General features: G+C 45.1%; 1 protein-coding gene across 2 annotated transcripts in view; it reads left to right on the top strand.

Moving 5' to 3' along the window:
* Positions 1-19,762, top strand: part of IGF1R (insulin like growth factor 1 receptor) — a 196,268-nt gene that overhangs the window by 167,889 nt on the left and 8,617 nt on the right. For both annotated transcript variants that reach the window (XM_083371310.1, XM_083371311.1), the window contains exons 16-20: positions 4,925-5,154; positions 6,820-6,930; positions 10,252-10,411; positions 11,926-12,055; positions 16,395-16,529. In XM_083371310.1, coding sequence (XP_083227436.1) covers positions 4,925-5,154; positions 6,820-6,930; positions 10,252-10,411; positions 11,926-12,055; positions 16,395-16,529 — 766 coding nt within the window. The remainder of the gene's footprint in view (positions 1-4,924; positions 5,155-6,819; positions 6,931-10,251; positions 10,412-11,925; positions 12,056-16,394; positions 16,530-19,762) is intronic.

Here is a 19,762-nt window from a genome sequence, read left to right on the forward strand (position 1 = left end):
CATCTGAAAGAAGCAAAAGAAAAAAAATGAACACTGCGGTTAAAATCTTGATTTTGTTTTTATTCTTGTAGTCAAAAGGTTGGCTGTTGTGGCTCATTTAAAAAGCTGTCTCGGGTTCAAGAGAAAACATATGGCTGAAACATGCTGATGAATGTAATTGGAGATATTTTTATCTACCTGAACATTCGTTTGTCCCCAATGGATTTTTAACCACGTTGCATTATTTCACACTCAAGGAATAGAGTTCATAAATTAAATGAAATATTCTTCTGTTTTCTTGAGGATATTTTAATGCGGTGCTATGAGGCAAATTTTAAATTATCTGGCAGATTTGGCCTTCTACGAATCATGTGTATATTTTCCTCTGGAAATTATGTGTAAATTCAAATCCTATTTGAATTCACAGATTCACTGATTGTAATTGGAAACTTTAGCCATAAAGTTATACAAGTAGTCCTCGGCTTACAACAATTAATTTAGTGACTGTTCAAAGTTATAATGGCACTGGAAAAAATGGCACTTCTGACAGTTGCAGCATCCCCACGGTCATGTGATCAAAATTTGGACACTTGGCAACTGACTCATATTTATGACAGTTGAGGTGTGCCGGGGACATGTGATCCCCTTTTGCGACCTTCTGAAAAGCAAAGTCAATGGGGAAGCCAGATTCACAACCGTGTTACTAACTTAAGAAGTGCAGTGATTCACTTAACAACTGTGGCAAGAAAGGTTGTTAAATGGGGCAAAATTCACTTAACAAATACTTTGCTGCACAACAGACATTTTAGGCTCAATTGTGGTCATAAGTTGAAGACTACCTGTACATGATTGGTTTGGGTTTGTTGTAGGCTCAGTATGTTATGTAAATGCAACTATTGTGGGGTCCTTTGCTAAGTTGTGACTAAACAAACATAGTTCAGTGTAACATGTCAACAGTCACTTTTTATTCTTGGATTTCATCCATTCCTAACCTTACAACTTAGGTTTACAACAGGATGGAACCACACAATGGTTTCAAAGAATTTATGTTTGAATGTAAACATTGGAAGAGTGTAAATTGGAGGAATGTAAACACTGGCCTTTTATAGTTATATTATTCCAGGAAAGGAAACTTCCCTGTCGCTAAGGCTGTCAACTTGAACTGTGGCTTTCATATCAGTATACAATAACAGCGTTGGAAGGGACCTTAGAGGTCTTTTAGTACAGCCCACTGCTCGAGCAGGATACATCTTTTTTGTATTGTGGCAATCAAAACTGGAGTGTGGTCTTGCCAGTAAAGTATAAAATGGTATTATAACTTTACATTATCTTGATGTAGCAGTGGAGCAGTGGGCTAATGCCTCCTTAAGTAACACCAGCTGCCTGCAATTAGTGCAGGTTCGCGTCCCACCAGGCTCAAGGTTGACTCAGCCTTCCATCCTTCCGAGGTAGGTAAAATGAGGACCCAGATTGTTGGGGGCAATTAAGCTGACTTTGTAATAATGCAGCTTGGGGTGTGTGTGAAAGCCCTAATAAGCAGGCATATACATAGAATGAAGGCTACTGCTAAGCTTGTAAGCCGCCCTGAGTCTTCGGAGAAGGGCTGGATATAAATGGAATTAAAATAAAATAAAATAAAAAATGCTGTCTCTCTGTTGATGCAACCCAGGACTGCATTGGCTGTTTTGGCAGCTGCAGCACACAGCTGGCTCATACTTAACTGGTCGTCCATTAGGACGCCTGGATCCCTCTCACAGTGGCTATTCTTGAGCCAGGTGCCACTTATTCCATTACCTGTGCTTTTGGTCCCTACCTAGGTGTAGGACCTTATGTTTTATTTTGTTTTGTTTTATTTAATTTATATACCGCCCTTCTCCCTGGGGACTCAGGGCGGTTCACAGGGCATATAAATAAAAATACAATACTATACAAAAGTTAAAACAAAGATTAAATCAGTGCCCAATTAAAAAACAATAATACAATCTAAAATGACAATTTAAAACCCAACTCCCCCATCAGGCCAGACCGGCCAATTCAAACAAATGGGTCTTCAGACCACGACGGAAAGTTCGGAGGTCCGATGCCGTCCGGAGCTCCACCGGCAGTTGGTTCCACAAAGCCGGGGCACCCACAGAGAAGGCTCTCCCCCTGGGGGCCGCCAGTCGGCATTCCCTGACCGGAGGCACCCTGAGGAGGCCCTCTCTGTGGGAACGCACAGGGCGGAGGGGAGTTGAAGCCGGCAGCAGGTGGTCCCCGAGGTACCCCGGACCCATGCCATGTAGGGACTTAAAGATCATAACTAAGACCTTGAACCTCACCCGGAAGACAACTGGTAACCAATGCAGCTCGCGGAGCAAAGGTGTAACATGGGAGTACCGGGAAACTCCCAAGACAACTCTCGCGGCCGCATTCTGTACCAGTTGGAGCCTCCGAGTGGTCTTCAAGGGAAGCCCCATGTAGAGAGCATTACAGTAGTCAAGGCGAGAGGTCACGAGCGCATGAGTGACCGTGCACAGGGCATCCCGGTCCAGATAGGGCCGCAACTGGCGCACCAGGCGAACCTGGGCAAAAGCCCCCCTAGTCACGGCCACTACATGATCTTCTAGGGTAAGCCGTGAATCTAGGAGGACTCCCAAGTTGCGAGCCCTATCCACGGGGGGTAAGAGCTCACCCCCCATAGAAAGAGATGGAACATTTTGAATGTCCCGGGATGCCGGAATGCACAGCCACTCAGTCTTGTCAGGGTTGAGCTGAAGTCTGTTCCTCCCCATCCAGACCCGAACCGCCTCCAGGCAACGGGACATCACAGCGAGGGCATCACTGGGGTGGTTTGGGGTCGAAAAGAAAAGTTGGGTATCATCGGCATATTGATGATACCCAACTCCAAAACCACGAATGATCTCACCCAGCGGTTTCATGTAGATGTTGAACAGGAGAGGCGAGAGAACCGACCCCTGAGGAACTCCACAAACGAGAGACCTCGGGGTCGATCTCTGCCCCCCTGCCAACACCGACTGCGAACGTCCCAGGAGATAGGAGGAGAACCACCGAAGAACCGTGCCTCCCACTCCCAATCCCCTGAGACGCCGCAGCAAGATACCATGGTCGATGGTATCGAAAGCCGCCGAGAGGTCTAATAGGACTAGGACAGAGGAATATCCCCTGTCCCGAGCCCTCCAGAGATCATTCACCAGAGCGACCAATGCCGTCTCCGTGCTGTACCCGGGCCTGAAACCCGATTGGTAGGGGTCCAGATAATCCGCTTCATCCAGGACCAGAGGGAGCTGATGCGCCACCACACTCTCAACAACCTTCGCAAGAAAGCGAAGGTTGGAGACCGGACGAAAGTTGTTCAATACAGCTGGGTCCAAGGCAGGCTTCTTGAGGAGAGGTCTCACCACCGCCTCCTTCAAGACGGTGGGGAAATAACCCTCACTCAAAGAAGCAGATATAACCGCCAGGAGCCAGCCTCGTGTCCTCTCCCTAGCTGCATAAACCAGCCAGGAAGGGCACGGGTCCAACAAACATGTGGAGGAGCTCAGCCTCTCCATAATCCTGTCCACTTCATCAGGGGTCACAGAATCAAACTCTTCCCAGATAACATTGCCAAGACCGTCCGTGTCCTGATCGCCTGACTCTGCCCAGCTGGAGTCCAAACCGGTCCGAATCCGAGCGATTTTATCCGACAGATGTTGACTAAATTCCTCGGCACGACCCTGCAAGGGATCCTCCCTCACCTCCTGATTAAGAAGTGAGCGAGTCACCCTAAACAGGGCGGCCGGGCGATTATCTGCGGACGCAATGAGGGTAGAGAAGTAATTACACCTCGCCACCCTCATCGCTGCGAGATAAGACCTAATATAGGTTCTTAACCGCAACCGGTCGGGTTCGGATCGGCTCGACCTCCAACAGCTCTCTAGGCCCCGTTTCCGACGCTTCATCTCCCGGAGCTCCGCGGAGAACCATGGAGCTCGCTGGGATCTGCGCCGGGTCAGGGGCCGCAAGGGTACAACCCGGTCAAGTGCCTCAGTGGCTGCCCTTTCCCAGGTTTCCACTAAGGCATCCGCCGAGCTGTGAGCAATGGAGGCAGGTGGGGACCCCAGCGCCGCTTGGAATCTGTCAGGATCCATTAAGCGTCTGGGGCGGTACCATCTAATTGGTTCCGTATCCCCACGGCGGGGGGTGGCAAAACGGAAGACCATCCGCAGGAGATGATGATCGGTCCATGACAGGGGCATAATAAATGGAGAGCCCCCACCAAGATCATCCAACCACCGTCTAGATAAAAAAATCAGGTCAAGAGTGTGGCCTCCCTCATGAGTTGGTTCAGAAATTACTTGCGTCAGGTCCATGGCCGTCATGGAAGCCATGAACTCCCGAGCTAGCTCAGATGAGCCTCCCAGGGATGGTAGATTGAAGTCTCCCAAAACTATAAGTTTGGGAAACTCAACCACCAACCCTGAGAGGATATCAAGCAGCTCGGGCAGGGCTGCCGCTGTACGACTAGGCGAAATGTACGTCAGCAGCAAACCCAACTGCGCCCCAGAACCAAATCTCACAAAGAGAGACTCACACCCGACTATCTGAGAAACGGTGGTCTCCCGCGGACATAAGGTCTCCCTAATGATAACCGCCACTCCCCCACCCCTACCTTGAGCTCTAGGCCGGTGCAGCACCCGGAAGCCTGGTGGGCAGATGTCAACCAAAGGGACCCCACCCTCTGGGCCCAACCAGGTCTCCGTTCCAACCACTGAACTGCATTTTTTGGGGTATGGCTCAGTGTTCTAAGTCTATCCAGATCCTTCCGGATGCTTAGAACGCTTTTATCATAGTGTTGCCTGTTTCTCCCCAGCTTGGTGTCATCTGCAGATTTTTTGAGCTCCCCTTCTCTTCCCCCTCCTCCTACACCAGAGTGATTTTCATAAAATTCTTTGCAATTTTGCAGTCTATGTGCCAGATGAATGGGAAGTGCCCAGAGAAAAGATTACGATGTGTCGGGAACTCGGGCAAGGCTCCTTCGGCATGGTCTACGAGGGAGTAGCCAAGGGGGTTGTTAAAGACGAGCCAGAAACCAGGGTGGCCATCAAGACGGTCAACGAATCGGCAAGCATGAGAGAGCGGATCGAGTTTCTGAACGAAGCCTCAGTGATGAAGGAGTTCAACTGCCATCACGTTGTAAGTGACTGAACTGTGCAAAGCTTTGTTGATTTCTGACATCTTTCCACCCTCCCAGACTTACGAGTAAATCACAAGTAGTCATCACTTGCCAACTATCTTTTCAGTGACTTGTTTGGTACTGGGGACCAGTCCTCAAAATCCCAGTGCAGTCATGTGATTGCCATGTGGCCACTGGACTTGATGGCCACCTCACTTAGCAACAGAAATTCCAATGCCAATTGCAGGCAGTCCTCAACTTACAACAGTTCATTTAGGGACCCTTCGAATTTACAACAAGCATGGAGAAAAGTGACCTAGGACCATTTTTCACACTTAACCACCATTGCAGCATCCTGCATTCAACAACCACTGAATTCATAGATTCACTGATTGTAATTGGAAGCTTTACCTACAAAGTTATACAGGTAGTCCTCGGCTTACAACATTTCATTTAGTGACTGTTCATAGTTAACAGTGGCACTGAAAAAAAAAGATCTGCGACCATTTTTTCACACTTATGATCGTTGCACATGACACTGATGTGATCAAAATTTGGACGTTTGGCAATTGACTCATATTTATGACTGATGCAGTGTCCCGGGGTCACATGATGGGGCAAAATTCACTTAACAACTGTCTTGCTTCGCAGCAGAAATTTTAGGCTCAATTGTGGCCATAAATTGACGACTCCCTTATCATTGTTCACCAAGGACTATCTGTGCTAGAATGCTGGAATGTATAATTCAGCATAGAAGAATCATAACAATTTTTTTGCTTTTATTATACTTTAATACATAAACACACGACAGGTTTAAATTCCATCTCTTTTTTTCCTCTTGGATTTCCCAAGGAAATCCTCTTTACATTTTATATTTTAAAAAGTATTGCAATATGATAAAATCAAGGCTGAGCTAAAAATGCACAAATAAATATTTATTATCAGGAATGCTAAATTTGGAACTTACCCATAAGAAGAAAAAATAACGTCCTAATAGGAAGAAAAAAATATGACTTCTTGAAATTGTCCTGTAGGTACCTCTTCATTCCATACCATAAGAGTCATATTTATGGTAGAAAGTTACACGAGATTTCTGTTCTGGTCCAAATAAAATAGGGATGCTCCCATTAAAAACATGATTTCCCCCATTCAGTATGACCATTCATCCCAACGTTTGACCTTTTTCCCCCCAAGTTCCTATGTCCATAAGCGTGTCAGGCGTGAAGAATCAGGATCACAGATTTTATTCCTCATGCCTGTACATAAGAATCTAGTCCAGTGATGGCGAACCTTTTAGAGACCGAGTGCCCAAACTGCAACCCAAACCCCATTTATTTATTGTCGACTGCCAGGTGGGCATGGCCCAGTGGGTGGGCGTGGCCCAGTGGGTGGGCATGGCTGCACGCGTGCCATAGGTTCACCACCACGGAGCCCAGTGGGTGGGCGTGGCCCAGTGGATGGGCATGGCTGCAGGCCTGCCATAGGTTCACCACCATGGATCTAGTCAGTCAACGGTCAGCACTAAATTGGCACTAGGTAAAAGTTAATAGAATTCAAGAAGGATTGGACTTAGAATGCTTGTGGGAACGTAACGACTTTAGGCTGATTCCTCTCTTGACTACCCCACCAGGCTCTGCCTGTCCTTCTCCTACAAAGTATCTAATTTGCCTTATTTCTTTTGACAGGTTCGGCTACTTGGAGTGGTCTCTCAAGGTCAGCCCACCCTGGTCATCATGGAACTCATGACCCGAGGAGATCTGAAGAGTTACCTGCGGTCTCTTCGCCCGGACACAGAAGTATGTTTGTGGTAGGGGGTGGGATTCTGCTCCGTGAAAAGAAGATAGCCTTTGAAAACCACTTTATTTTTATTTGGGGGGGTGGTCAGTCTGGGTCAACAGTTGTAGTTTTTTGGAGAATAGTTGAGATCTTTGCAGCTTTGGGGTTGATTTGCAATCCTTATTTACTGATTGAATCAGAAGGATGGAGTGAATCCTGCATGGATGCATTTCCTTACCTATAGATAGTCCTTGACGTACGGCCACAATTGAGCCCAAGATTTCTGTTGCTAAGTGAGACGTTGGCTAAGTGAGTTTTGCCCCATTTTGCAACCTTCCTCGCCACGGTGGTTAAGTGAATCGCTGCAGTTGTCCAATTACTAACCTGGTTGTTAAGTGAGCCTGGCTTCCCGATTGACGTTGCTTGCCAGATGGTCGCAAAAGGGGATCACATGACCTCCTCCCCCCCCCCCCCGGGGACACTGCAGTTGTCATAAATATGAATCAGTTGCCATGCATCTCAACCTCGATCACATGGAGATGCCACAGTGGTCATAAGTGTGAAAAACGTTCATATGTCATTTTTTTCAGTGCTCTTGTAACTTTGAGCTAAATGGACTGTTGTAAGTTGAGGACTATGAGTATTTATTAATTCCTGGAGAATCTCCTGTGAAGCTATGGGTTTTTTCAGTTACAAACATGTTAATTCATTGCTGATTTTTCAAGTATCTTTCTTTGTTTTTCTTTTAAAGATTTGGGCACCTTGGCTTATCAGGGGTATGACTCGTGGACTTCAACTCCCAGAATTCCTGAGCCAGCCATGCTGAGGGGAGAGGGAGAGGTTTCCAAGCTGAGCCAGGCTGGCTCAGGAATGCTGGGAGTTGAAGTCCACGAGTCATAAAAGAGCCAAGGTGGCCTACCCCTGAACTAGACAAATGTTAAAAGTGTAAAATAGAATAAATAATAGCAAAAATAGGGACACTACTCAGTTATACCCCTGCAACCTTTTAGGATCAAAACACATATGCTAGGACCACAGTTATAAAAATTACTGTATTTTTTTCATTTAGATTCTAGGGGATGTGACATTTAGGTATTTGAAGCATTCTTAGATCCTTTCTGAATTACCATATATATATATTCACAAATAAAATGAGAATTTTAGGAGCCAAAATGCACCCACCCCCCCAAATTAGATTTTATGTTGCTTACAGCTAAAGCAATCCTATTCTGCTATAAATTTGGTTTAAGCAAGACACCGCTTTTTCCTTAATTATTTATGTCAAGATAGGAAAGAGTTAAGATGTTCTACAATAGATACGTTCAACTTTTATGAGCATGTACAAAGAAGAAAACAGGCTGTTTCTTGTGCAGGGATGCTCAATATTCGAAGAGCAAGAAGCATTCCCTTCTTTCACAGGAACTTTTTCATCCCTGTTTTTATAAATAATAAAACAACAATCCTCGAGCCATTTTGCCCACCTAATTGTAAATAGCTGCACACGCCTTCCTTTGTCCCTGCTGCTAAATCAGCTGGCATGGCTGTTGGGCCTCCGTTTGAAATGTTTCGCCCTTTACTCTTGAGTCTGAATAAGCCAGGATGGTTGTTTAGTGTAAAACAGTCCAGCTAATTGCTCATGACTCTCAGTACGACAGCCGCCGCTGTTCCCTTTTGCTCTTGCCTTGAATTATGAATGAGTTTTTGCAACAAACACTAATATTTAGTCATGCGGTTGACATTTAATACTCGCGCTGGCAACAGAAGATCAGTAGCCACCCTTGTTTGTGGGTGTACTCACAAGTTCCAAGTTAGGCAGGAGAAAAGTGGGGGGGGGGGAGAGAGGGAGAGAGCCCTGAAGAACCAAATAAAAGTGAAATTAGGGCTGGCAGAACTGGTTGAGTTCTTCCCTTCTTCCCCGGCCCTTCCCGCCTTTGTGGATGGCTTCTGTTGTAAATAATTCATGTGGAGATAGTAGAAGCATCTGGTGTGTTCCTGAAGATGAAAGTGTGACTGTAAACCAAACAGTGTTCCTTGAGATGAGACACAGAAATAACTTGGCTTCCAAAAACATGACTGTAGAAACAACCTTGGGGGCTGAGTGGAGAAAGAGTGGATGACGTAGGATCTCTTCTGTTTCTTTCCTTCCTCTCCCGTTGTACTTTTTCCCCACTGTCCGTCCTCCCCTATGTTGGATGTGAGAGAATACAGTCGTTTTGTTGGATGTGAGAGAGCACAGTTGTTTTGTTGGATGTGAGAGAGCACAGTTGTTTTGTTGGATGTGAGGGAACGGCTGTTTTGTTGGATGTGAGAGAATACAATCGTTTTGTTGGATGTGAGAGAGCACAGTTGTTTTGTTGGATGTGAGAGAGCACAGTTGTTTTGTTGGATGTGAGGGAACGGCTGTTTTGTTGGATGTGAGAGAATACAGTTGTTTTATTGGATGTGAGAGAGCACGGTTGTTTTGTTGGATGTGAGAGAGCACAGTTGTTTTGTTGGATGTGAGGGAACACGGCTGTTTTGTTGGATGTGAGAGAATACAGTCGTTTTGTTGGATGTGAGAGAGCACGGTTGTTTTGTTGGATGTGAGGGAATGGCTGTTTTGTTGGATGTGAGAGAATACAGTTGTTTTGTTGGATGTGAGAGAGCACGGTTGTTTTGTTGGATGTGAGAGAGCACAGTTGTTTTGTTGGATGTGAGGGAACACGGCTGTTTTGTTGGATGTGAGAGAATACAGTCGTTTTGTTGGATGTGAGAGAGCACGGTTGTTTTGTTGGATGTGAGGGAACGGCTGTTTTGTTGGATGTGAGAGAATACAGTCGTTTTGTTGGATGTGAGAGAGCACGGTTGTTTTGTTGGATGTGAGGGAACAGCTGTTTTGTTGGATGTGAGAGAATACAGTCGTTTTGTTGGATGTGAGAGAGCACGGTTGTTTTGTTGGATGTGAGAGAGCACAGTTGTTTTGTTGGATGTGAGAGAATACAGTCATTTTGTTGGATGTGAGAGAGCACAGTTGTTTTGTTGGATGTGAGGGAACACGGCTGTTTTGTTGAATGTGAGAGCACGGTTGTTTTGTTGGATGTGAGAGCACGGTTGTTTTGTTGGATGTGAGGGAACACGGCTGTTTTGTTGGATGTGAGAGAACACGGTCATTTTGTTGGATGTGAGAGAACATGGACATTTTGGCAGACGCTTCAAGGGAGAGCAGTTGGTTCCATTTGGCTGGTGAAACAAATGGCCAGCCATGACACTGAAAAAAACCGAGCCAAGTCTTGAGGTTGGAATAAGGAAAGAAAGGCTAAACTTTCTTCAATGACTTGGTGACCGTCTCCATTTCATCTTAGAACAACCCCGTTCAGAGTCCTCCGCCTTTGAAGAAGATGATTCAGATGGCTGGGGAGATCGCAGATGGCATGGCTTATCTGAACGCCAACAAGTTTGTCCACAGAGATCTGGCTGCCAGGAACTGCATGGTGGCAGAGGATTTTACTGTGAAAATCGGAGGTAGGACTTCTTTACTACTGAAAAAAGGAACCATTTAGTGTTGTTGTAGACACAACAGGCTGAAAATGTGCAGGCAAGACTTGGTGAAACTTCCAGATGCCAGAAATGGGTCAGGCAAAAATTTGGGGTGGGGTGGGGTAAAATCAGGAGTTCTTGAGAGGCCTCATGTTCATAGTACAACCACTTGTCTGAAATGGTCTCGGGTTTCCTACCTGAGCAAGGAGTTGGACTAGAGGACCTTCAAGGGGGCATGCTTGTTATGGTGGCATAATTGAATAGTTACTGTCCAGAAGAAAAACTATTCAGACTATCTCCTGAGATCCCTCATCTCTCGTGCCCTCCCTCCATTACTTTCTAACCTTTTCCAATCCAATCAAAACACTGGGGTGTAGCCACCAACTTTTAAGTGTTTTGGGAACTGATTTTGCAGCCCGTATTTCGAGGTGGATGGACATAACCTTGAAAAGGAGAATGCAAGGGGCATTATAGAAACCCCGTCTTAGATGCAGTGTGAGAGTTTCAACTCCATATTACATGGGTAGAGGGAGCAAGTTAAAGGGACATTATAGTATTTCCCTTGCAGTAGCTCAGGGGATGACAAAAGTAGACTTCCAGTAGACTTTTTAAAAGCCTGTTTTGTCCCCTTGAAGGACTGACACCATAGGAGACCAAGAGGGATTCTTGTAATCGATTTGATTAGATTCGATAACGTTTGTTGTCATATTTTTTTCCTGTGGGCACAATGGCACACATTAAAAAAATGAAATTTAGTTGCTTCCTCTCAAAAGTGACACACATTTTTAAAAAAACTATATACGACATATGTATAGATCTACACCCTTACATATAAGTAACTTATAAATATTAATCACTGGCCATCTTGAATACATAACGGAAGGAGGAAGTAATAAAGGAGAAATTGGAGACTGATACTTGATTTTGGAAACAAAAAGACCACAATACATCTTTCCCAGCAACTAACTCCCAGATATGCAGGGATTAACACCAGACAAATAGTCAAGCAGATAACAATAGCCAAATCAAGGAATTACCAAAGAGAAAAATTACGCTCCCTCCAACGGTCTTGGGGCAAGCTACTGTATATAAACAGGAAGCAAGCCCATTCCTCCCTCGCGCTGATGATGTTACCTAGACAGGTCATGAAAGGTCTGCAAACTCAAGAGAACACCGAGGACTTCATTTGGTTTTGTTAGCCCAGCATGCTTCAAAAAATAAAATAAAATCTCAACATCTTTGAAATACGGTAATAAATAAATGAAGCTGAGATTGATAGGAAACGTAGTGGCCATCACATTTCCCTGTCAATCTGTATGATTACAGATAAAATGAGATATTTTAGTACATCCCAGGGGTGGTATAAAATGGAAATGAAAGTTTGGGGTAATAGAGCTACACAGCTGAAGTCTGCTGGCTAAACTCTGTTTTGCTGTTATTTTGATTTCTTCTGCTCGAACTGCAATTTGCTGAGCACCTGTCTGTTGTGTGCTGTGTAGATTTTGGCATGACGAGGGACATCTATGAGACCGATTACTACCGGAAAGGTGGGAAAGGACTATTGCCGGTCCGCTGGATGTCCCCAGAATCACTGAAAGATGGCGTGTTCACAACCCACTCGGATGTTTGGTAATAAAGAAAACTATTTATAAAAGCATCCTTTGATTGCTCTTTGCCGGTCCCCGAAAACTTTTCTTTTTCTTTCTTTCTTTTTTTTTTTTGCACCTTCTTGGATTTTGATCAGGGGTTTCCAAACTTGACAACTTTAAAGCTTGTGGACTTTAACTCCCAGTAATTCTGGCTGGGGCATTCTGGGAGTTGAAGTCCACAAGTCTTGAAGTTGCCAAGTAGGAAGAGCCCTAGTTTAGATAGACATCTGGGGCGGCGGGGGGGGGGGAAGGTTCTACTTTCGTAGAGAAGCTTTTGATGTGCATAATCCCCCCCCCCCAAAAAAAGTTCAAACTCTGGTTTTAAAACTGGCTCATTTCTCTGATTACGCAGAGCTTCTTACTGGTCCTTATAGTAGAAGTCACAAGAAGAACCATATATAGATAGTCCTCAACTTATGACCACAAGTGAGCTCAAAATTTCTGTTGTTAAGTGACTTTTCCCCCATTTTACGATCTTTCTTGCCAAAATGAATCGCTGCAGTTGTTAAGTTAGTAACACGGTTGTTAAATGAATCTGGCTTCCCCATTGACTTTGCTTGTTAGAAGGTCGCAAAAGGGGATCACGAGACCCCCTGGAGACACTGCGATCGTCATAAATATGGGTCAGTTGCCAAGCGTCTGAATTTTGATTGTGGGACCCTGAGGATGCTGCAGTGGTTGTAAGCGTGAAAAAAAGGTCATAAGTCAGTACTTTCATTGCCGCTGTAACTTCGAACGGTCACTAAAATTTGTAAGTCTGGGATTACCCGTTGTGGAATCCACTTGAGGTTGAATTCTTCAGTATAGTAGCTTTCACATTGTAAGAGCTACAAACTGGTGTTATTGTTTTTCTGTGCTCTTTTCCTACAGCCCAGCAAAGCACGCTAGATCGCCAAGCTTGGCAGGTATATTTTGGGAAAACCCGCTGCAGAATTTGGCTGCCCATTGCAAAATTCTTGAGATGGGGAAAGCCGTAGTCTATCTTTCTGGAAAAGCTAACTTTGGAGCTGAGCTGCCTAGTTTTTATTTTAGATTCCACTGACGGAATAAAAATAAACAAGGCAGAAGTAAGGCTGTGGATATGGGAGCTCATTTGATCCAGATCCCAGAGTAAATGGCATTCTAGTTATTATCAGGAGTTCCAGGATTGATTCCAACATGTCAGGACTTGGGGAGAACTCATAGGTGCAGCAAAAATAGCCTCCCTCTGGATATCATCTTCCTATGAATATGCACAACTTGGAATAAAAAGCCCCTTTGGGTAATCTGGCATGAATATAATGATATTAACTTCTGGCGTGTTTTTTTCCCCTTCTACAAATCATCCTTCGATTTTCCTGTCACGGAAGCTTTCTTTGTCAAAATGTGACTCCAGGCAACTAAAATCTTCTGAAAGAGCCGGCCAGTCTTTCTCAACCACAACCACTTTAGGATGCGTGGACTTCAACTCCCAGAATCCTCCAGCCAGCACTGCTGACTGGGGAATTCTGGGGGTTGAAGTCCCTGTATCCTGAAATTGCTGAGGTTGAGAAACTCTGCATTAGATGCTTCTGGTAGCTCCAAGTGTCTTCCTTTTTTTACTGTTCTAAAATGTTTTTCAGATTTTAATTGCAATACATGTTCTGAATTGGGAGCAGCCCAAAGTTGTTTTCCTGAGATGGCCGGCTATAGAAATCAAATAAATGAATAAAATAAAAATAAAAGGTGACGTGATCCCATATTTGTGGGTGAACTCGCGAAGAAGCATATTTTTCCCCAGTCCCTATCCCCCAAGGCATCAAAGTGATTTTTTTTCCCATCACAAACTTACACACCTCAGTATCACCTTTTCCACTCCTTTTGAGAAGGATATAGAGCTGAGAATATAGAGGTTGAGTTTCAGCTTTAATCCTGGTTTGCAATTAAAGCTACCAGTTACCTCTCAAGTTTCCCAGTGGGGTACCTGGCACTTGTATGCCCAGCGCAGTTCTGGCTAGTAGTATTTTGAGAATTGACCGTAATAGCCTTTGCTTTGTAAATCAGGGAGGTCTGAAGGATGTGGTGGCCTAATGGTAAAGGCTCTTGTCTCCCACTTGGAAGGTTGAGAGTTCAATCCTAGGTACCGGCAGATGTTTCTCTCTCCGGGCACAAAGAGAACTCCACGTGGCGTCTGGAGGGCATCCGGCCACTAAACGCTCACCTCCATTCAGTCGTCCCGACTCTACCCCGAATTAAGGGATTACATGGTTGGAAGAAAAAAAAAGCAGCAATGCAGGGAGGTGTGAATGGCAGCAGTGATCCACATGGGAAGGTCATGTGAATGGAAGATCCTGAATTAAGAAACATGCATAGAATACTAGACAACCTGTGGGGAAACTCCCGGCGAGGTTGGAAGGGAGGATCAAGCAGGGAATTAGCCTGGAATCCTTGTGCAGGTGCAAGAGGCATAAGCCTGGCTGGCTCCAAGATCCATGAAACGGTATCTGGTTGTTCCCAGGGGGGGAAGGCAAGCGGTCAAGGGAGATTCTTGAAATGTAGGTGAAAGTCAATAAAGTTGCTGAGTCAAGCTGTTCACAAGGTGTTCCCTGTGATTGTCTGCTCCTGATAAAACATGTGCCTCATTGGGTGATCATTTCAGAGATATTTCCCCTATCTAAACCCAGGAACATTTGGCCACTGGCAGGCAAAAGAGCATTGGGAGCGGGAACGACTTCTGACTTCCTGTTGGCTTCCCCACTGGTTTCCTTGTGAGACTCTAGCAGGGAGCATCAGAAATCTCCCGTCTCTTCCCTCTTCTCCCTTCCCAGCAGGCAGGTAAATGGCTGCTGCTGGGTGGGGGGGAGGGAATAAGGGATTGCAAGACTGGCTGGGAAACTGTCATAGAACATTGAAAATTAAGATCTCATGAGTGCAGCAGCAGCAGCCAGTAGCACTGAAGCAGCCACAGCTTCTCCAAATTTCAGTCCCTTGGATTTTTGACTCATTCTGCATGTTTACCCATTTGAGACGCCTTGGTTTAAAAACGGTTGCCCTATGGCGCGCCGTTTTATCCAGTTAATGGGCATGACAAGAATTTTAGTAGAGTATAGCTCCAGAATGCATTTCTATAACCAAAGTAGCAAGTTAGTGTTGCAGGGAACATCGGTGTTTTAAACTTCTTCTTTCATACGATCCAGTATAATAAAATTTTACGGGGGAGGGGGGGTGTTAATTAGATCAAAGGGCAGTGGGTTTTCTCCTGGTGGATTTGCATCCGAAGTTGCTAACTTCCATTCAGTTCCCACCAGAAGAGACTGTTGGAACGATGCTTAGAGTCAAATAGTTGAGTTCTCCATATCAAGTTTAGATGGTCAGTTATCTCGAATTGGGGCACTGTTTGTATCTTCTGCATTTTGCTTCCTAGTTTATATTGTATCTGGGTTTTTCTTGTAGCCTCTGACCCAGGCATTCAATAAATAAAATAAAAATCAACTGAATATCGTTAAAGCATGTTTAAGTGTTCCCCATTCAAAGCCGAATTTGGGGATTACATTGGTTGAATTAAAATATTTGCAATTGATTCAGATTCAGACTCACAAAGACGGGAGATAAAAGCTTCCAGTCTGTTTGCAACAAATCAATTTATTACTTTATCCAAAGTGTAGTTTGTACAATTGACTCCTAATTAAATTTCACCAGATCAGGCCCTATGGGGTTTTTTTTAGAGTGCTTTAAAAAGAGCAATGGTTATTGTTATTGATTCAGTTTGCGCCTATCTTTTTAGCCAGTGTTACTCAAAAGTAATTTATACTCCTGTGGCAGTATTATTGCCCCAGTTGGTTACACAACACTGCATTTTTTTTATGGCAAAGTTCATGTGCCAGTAACAAACCATGGCGGTGCCACAATGTCAACATATCCATAGCATATGCAAGTGACACAGTGGTTGTGCTGTAGATACACAAATTACATTTGTGTGATGTCATCACAGGAGTCGTGGGCCTGTTGGACGTGCGCCTTTCCCCAATACCCCAAGTTTCTGTAAGTTCTTATCAGGTGGATAAAACCCGGTCCACATGAGAAGGTTCAGTTAAGCTGATCTCTCGCTAAAAGCCTCTGTAAGGAATCTTCTCGACTAACGGTCAAGCACCCGGTTAGAGTTAAGACAAGGGACAAAGCACTCAAAAGGGGCTGGACTTACTTTGCTTGCGGCTTGGTAGGCGTGCTAGGCTGATGCCTCTTTTCACTCCTTCCCCCCAGGTTCAGCCATGCCTTCTCCTACCTCTCTCCACGTTTGACTTTGGACTTCCTCCAGAGAAAACGTCCAGTGGCTCTAACATTTCTTAACCTTTTCCTTGCAGGTCTTTCGGCGTTGTGTTGTGGGAAATTGCCACCTTAGCAGAGCAGCCTTACCAAGGCATGTCCAATGAACAAGTTTTACGTTTTGTGATGGAGGGAGGCCTCCTGGAGAAGCCAGACAACTGCCCAGACATGCTGTACGTATATCCAGACCTGCCTTGTTCTCTTCACCTGACTGCTATGGGACTGGCCCCTCCCACCTCTGTCGGCAGAGAAATCCTGCTGCGGGTCCCATCGGCCTGATTATTCCAGCTGGCAGGGTCCAGGACAAGGGCCTTCTCTGCTGTGGCTCCTGCCCTCTGAAATATCTCCCCCCCCCCGATGTGAGGTCGGTCCAAACTCTCCTATCTTTTCTTTTCATAAGGGCCTAAAGATGTGGCTCTGCCAATCGGCTTGAAGCACAGGGAAACGGCACAGGAGAGGCGATTGGTCAAATAACAAATCCCACCTCCCCCCACCCTCCCCATGTGTCTTTAGATGTTAATGCTCAGTTTTAATTTGCTCACATTTTAATGTATATGTATAGAAACATTTTTATGACTCTTAAGCTGCCCAGAGTTGCCCTACTACAGTAAGATGGGTGGACAATAAATTCAGTCAATAAATCAATCTGACTGTGTGGACTTGGCAGGCAGGGGGAATTCTCCCAGGAGTGCCGAGGGTCCGTAGGCTGGTGTGGTCCACTCGGTGGACCGGATGTTGAGTCGTGGCAATGGAAGTCGCGTTACTTTGTGGCCGGAAACATTTCTCTGCTCATCCAGGCGGCTTCTTCAGTTCTGAGCAAGTTGGTCAGAAGGGACACCCCCCCGCATACAAGCAGTCCTTGACAGTTGAGCCCCAAATTTCTTTTTGCTAAGTGATAGTTGTTAAGTGAGTTTTCTTGCCACAGTTGTTAAGTGAATCCCTGTGGTTTTTTAAGCTAGTAACACGGTTGTTAATTGAATCTGGCTTCCCCCATTGACTTGGCTTGTCGGAAGGTGGCAAAAGGGGATCGCAGGATCCCGGGACACTGCATAGCGTCGTAAATACGAGTCAGTTGCCATGAGTCTGAATTTTGGATCACGTGATGCTGCAATAGTTGTAAGAGCGAAAAATGGTGCTAAGTCGCTTTTTTTCAGTGCCGTTGTAACTGGAGGACTACCCGTATATCCTCCAGAGTGGTTCCGTTTCTCACCTAGGCAGATTAGGTGACTAGGCAGAGAGACCTTTAGGACGTAAAAGTTCCAATTCCTGAATCTTAGCTGGGTCCTTAAGTGTGGCATCCCTAGTAAACCCCTGCTGTGATCCTAATGTTTTTAAGAGGAGATTGGACACCCTTTATCTGACATGGTATAGGGTTTCCTGCCTAAGCAGGGAGTTGGACTAGAAGATCTCCAGGGTCCCTTCCAACTATTCTATTCTATTCTATTCTATTCTATTCTATTCTATTCTATTCTATTCTATTCTATTCTATTCTATTCTATTCTATTCTATTCTATTCTATTCTATTCTATTCTATTCTATTCTATTCTATTCTATTCTATTCTATCGCATTCTATTCTATCGCATTCCATTCCATTCCATTCCATTCCATTCCATTCCATTCTATATTCTCTTCTCTTCTCTTCTCTTCTCTTCTCTTCTCTTCTCTTCTCTTCTCTTCTCTTCTCTTCTCTTCTCTTCTCTTCTCTTCTCCTCTCCTCTCCTCTCCTCTCCTCTCCTCTCCTCTCCTCTCCTCTCCTCTTCCCTTCCCTTCCCCTCCCCTCCTCTCCTCTCCTCTCCTCTCCTCTCCTCTCCTCTCCTCTCCTCTCCTCTCCTCTCCTCTCCTCCATTCCATTCCATTCCATTCTTGTTCATTCTATATTCTCTCCTCTCCTCTCCTCTCCTCTCCTCTCCTCTCCTCTCCTCTCCTCTCCTCTCCTCTCCTCTCCTCTCCTCTATTCCATTCCATTCCATTCCATTCCATTCCATTCCATTCCATTCCATTCCATTCTTGTTCATTCTATATTCTCTCCTCTCCTCTCCTCTCCTCTCCTCTCCTCTCCTCTCCTCTCCTCTCCTCTCCTCTCCTCTCCTCCATTCCATTCCATTCCATTCTATTCCATTCTTGTTCATTCTATATTCTCTTCTCTCCTCTCCTTTCCTCTCCTCTCCTCTCCTGTCTTCCATTCCATTCCACTCCATTCTTGTTCATTCTATATTCTATTCTATTCTATTCTATTCTATTCTATTCTATTCTATTCTATTCTATTCTATTCTATTCTATTCTATTCTATTCTATTCTATTCTATTCTATTCTATTCTATTCTATTCTTCCTGGGGATTGAAAAATGAGCAGCATTAAAGGGAGATCCAAGCTAGAAGTAAAGAGAAATTTCCTGAGAGTGGAATCATTAATCAACAGCTTGCCTCCCAGGATTGTCCGTGCTGCATCATTGGAAGTTTTAAAAAATAGAGTGTACAATCATTTTCCAGAATACAGTAAGTTCTCCTGCCTTGAGCAGGGGGTTGGACTAGAAGACCGCCAAGGTCCCTTCCAGCCCTATGGCTCTATCTTCTATAGATTCGGTGTTCTCTTGATAGTGCAAAGATCAACTCTAGGCATGAAATGCTACTTCCGTAACCCCAGCTAACTTTTCTATCTAGTTTCCAATTTTATAGAAAGGGATTTGAGTCAGGGGTCCCCAACACCCAGGCCGCTGCTGTGGCCCATTCAGAACTGGTCTGCAGAAACAGTGGGCAAATTCACATGCACATCTCCATTTGTGCCTGCCTGCTGCTTGTGAGCCGTGGCGGCGCAGTGGTTAGAATGCAGCACTGCAGGCTATCTCTGCTGACTGCTGGCTGCCAGCAGTTCGAGTTTCACTCTTTGAAGGTTGACTCAGCCTTTCGTCCTTCTGAGGTCGGTAAAATGAGGACCCAGATTGTTTGGGGACAAATATGCTGACTCTGTAAACAGCTTAGAGAGGGCAGTAAAGCACTACAAAGTGGTCTATAAGTCTAAGTGTTATTGCTGTTGTGCAAATGGAGCTGCGTCTGGGTGCTCACTGCTCACACAGAACTATCCCCTTTCACCCCCACCCCACCCCTGTCTGCAAAGCCAGAAAAGTTTGGGACCCCTGATTTGAGGGATCAGAAAAGATCACCTCTCTCTTCCTCACCAATTTTCCCTTGCCTGTCAAATTTGGAACTCTCAGTCGCATTTTTTGAAACCAGATAGGGGTCTTAACCTATGACGATCTTTGGCTTAAACCCTCCACTGGAAATTTCCAGGTTGTAAAGAAGCAGCTCCTTGTTAAAGGTTTGTTTCTCTCCCCCCCCCCCCCGCCTTTATCAAACCAGGATGTGATCTTTTGAATTCAACTGGGGAGTCTCTCATCCTTTTTCTAGA

Source organism: Vipera ursinii (assembly GCF_947247035.1).
Source record: "Vipera ursinii genome assembly, chromosome: 11".
NCBI lineage: Eukaryota > Metazoa > Chordata > Lepidosauria > Squamata > Viperidae > Vipera > Vipera ursinii.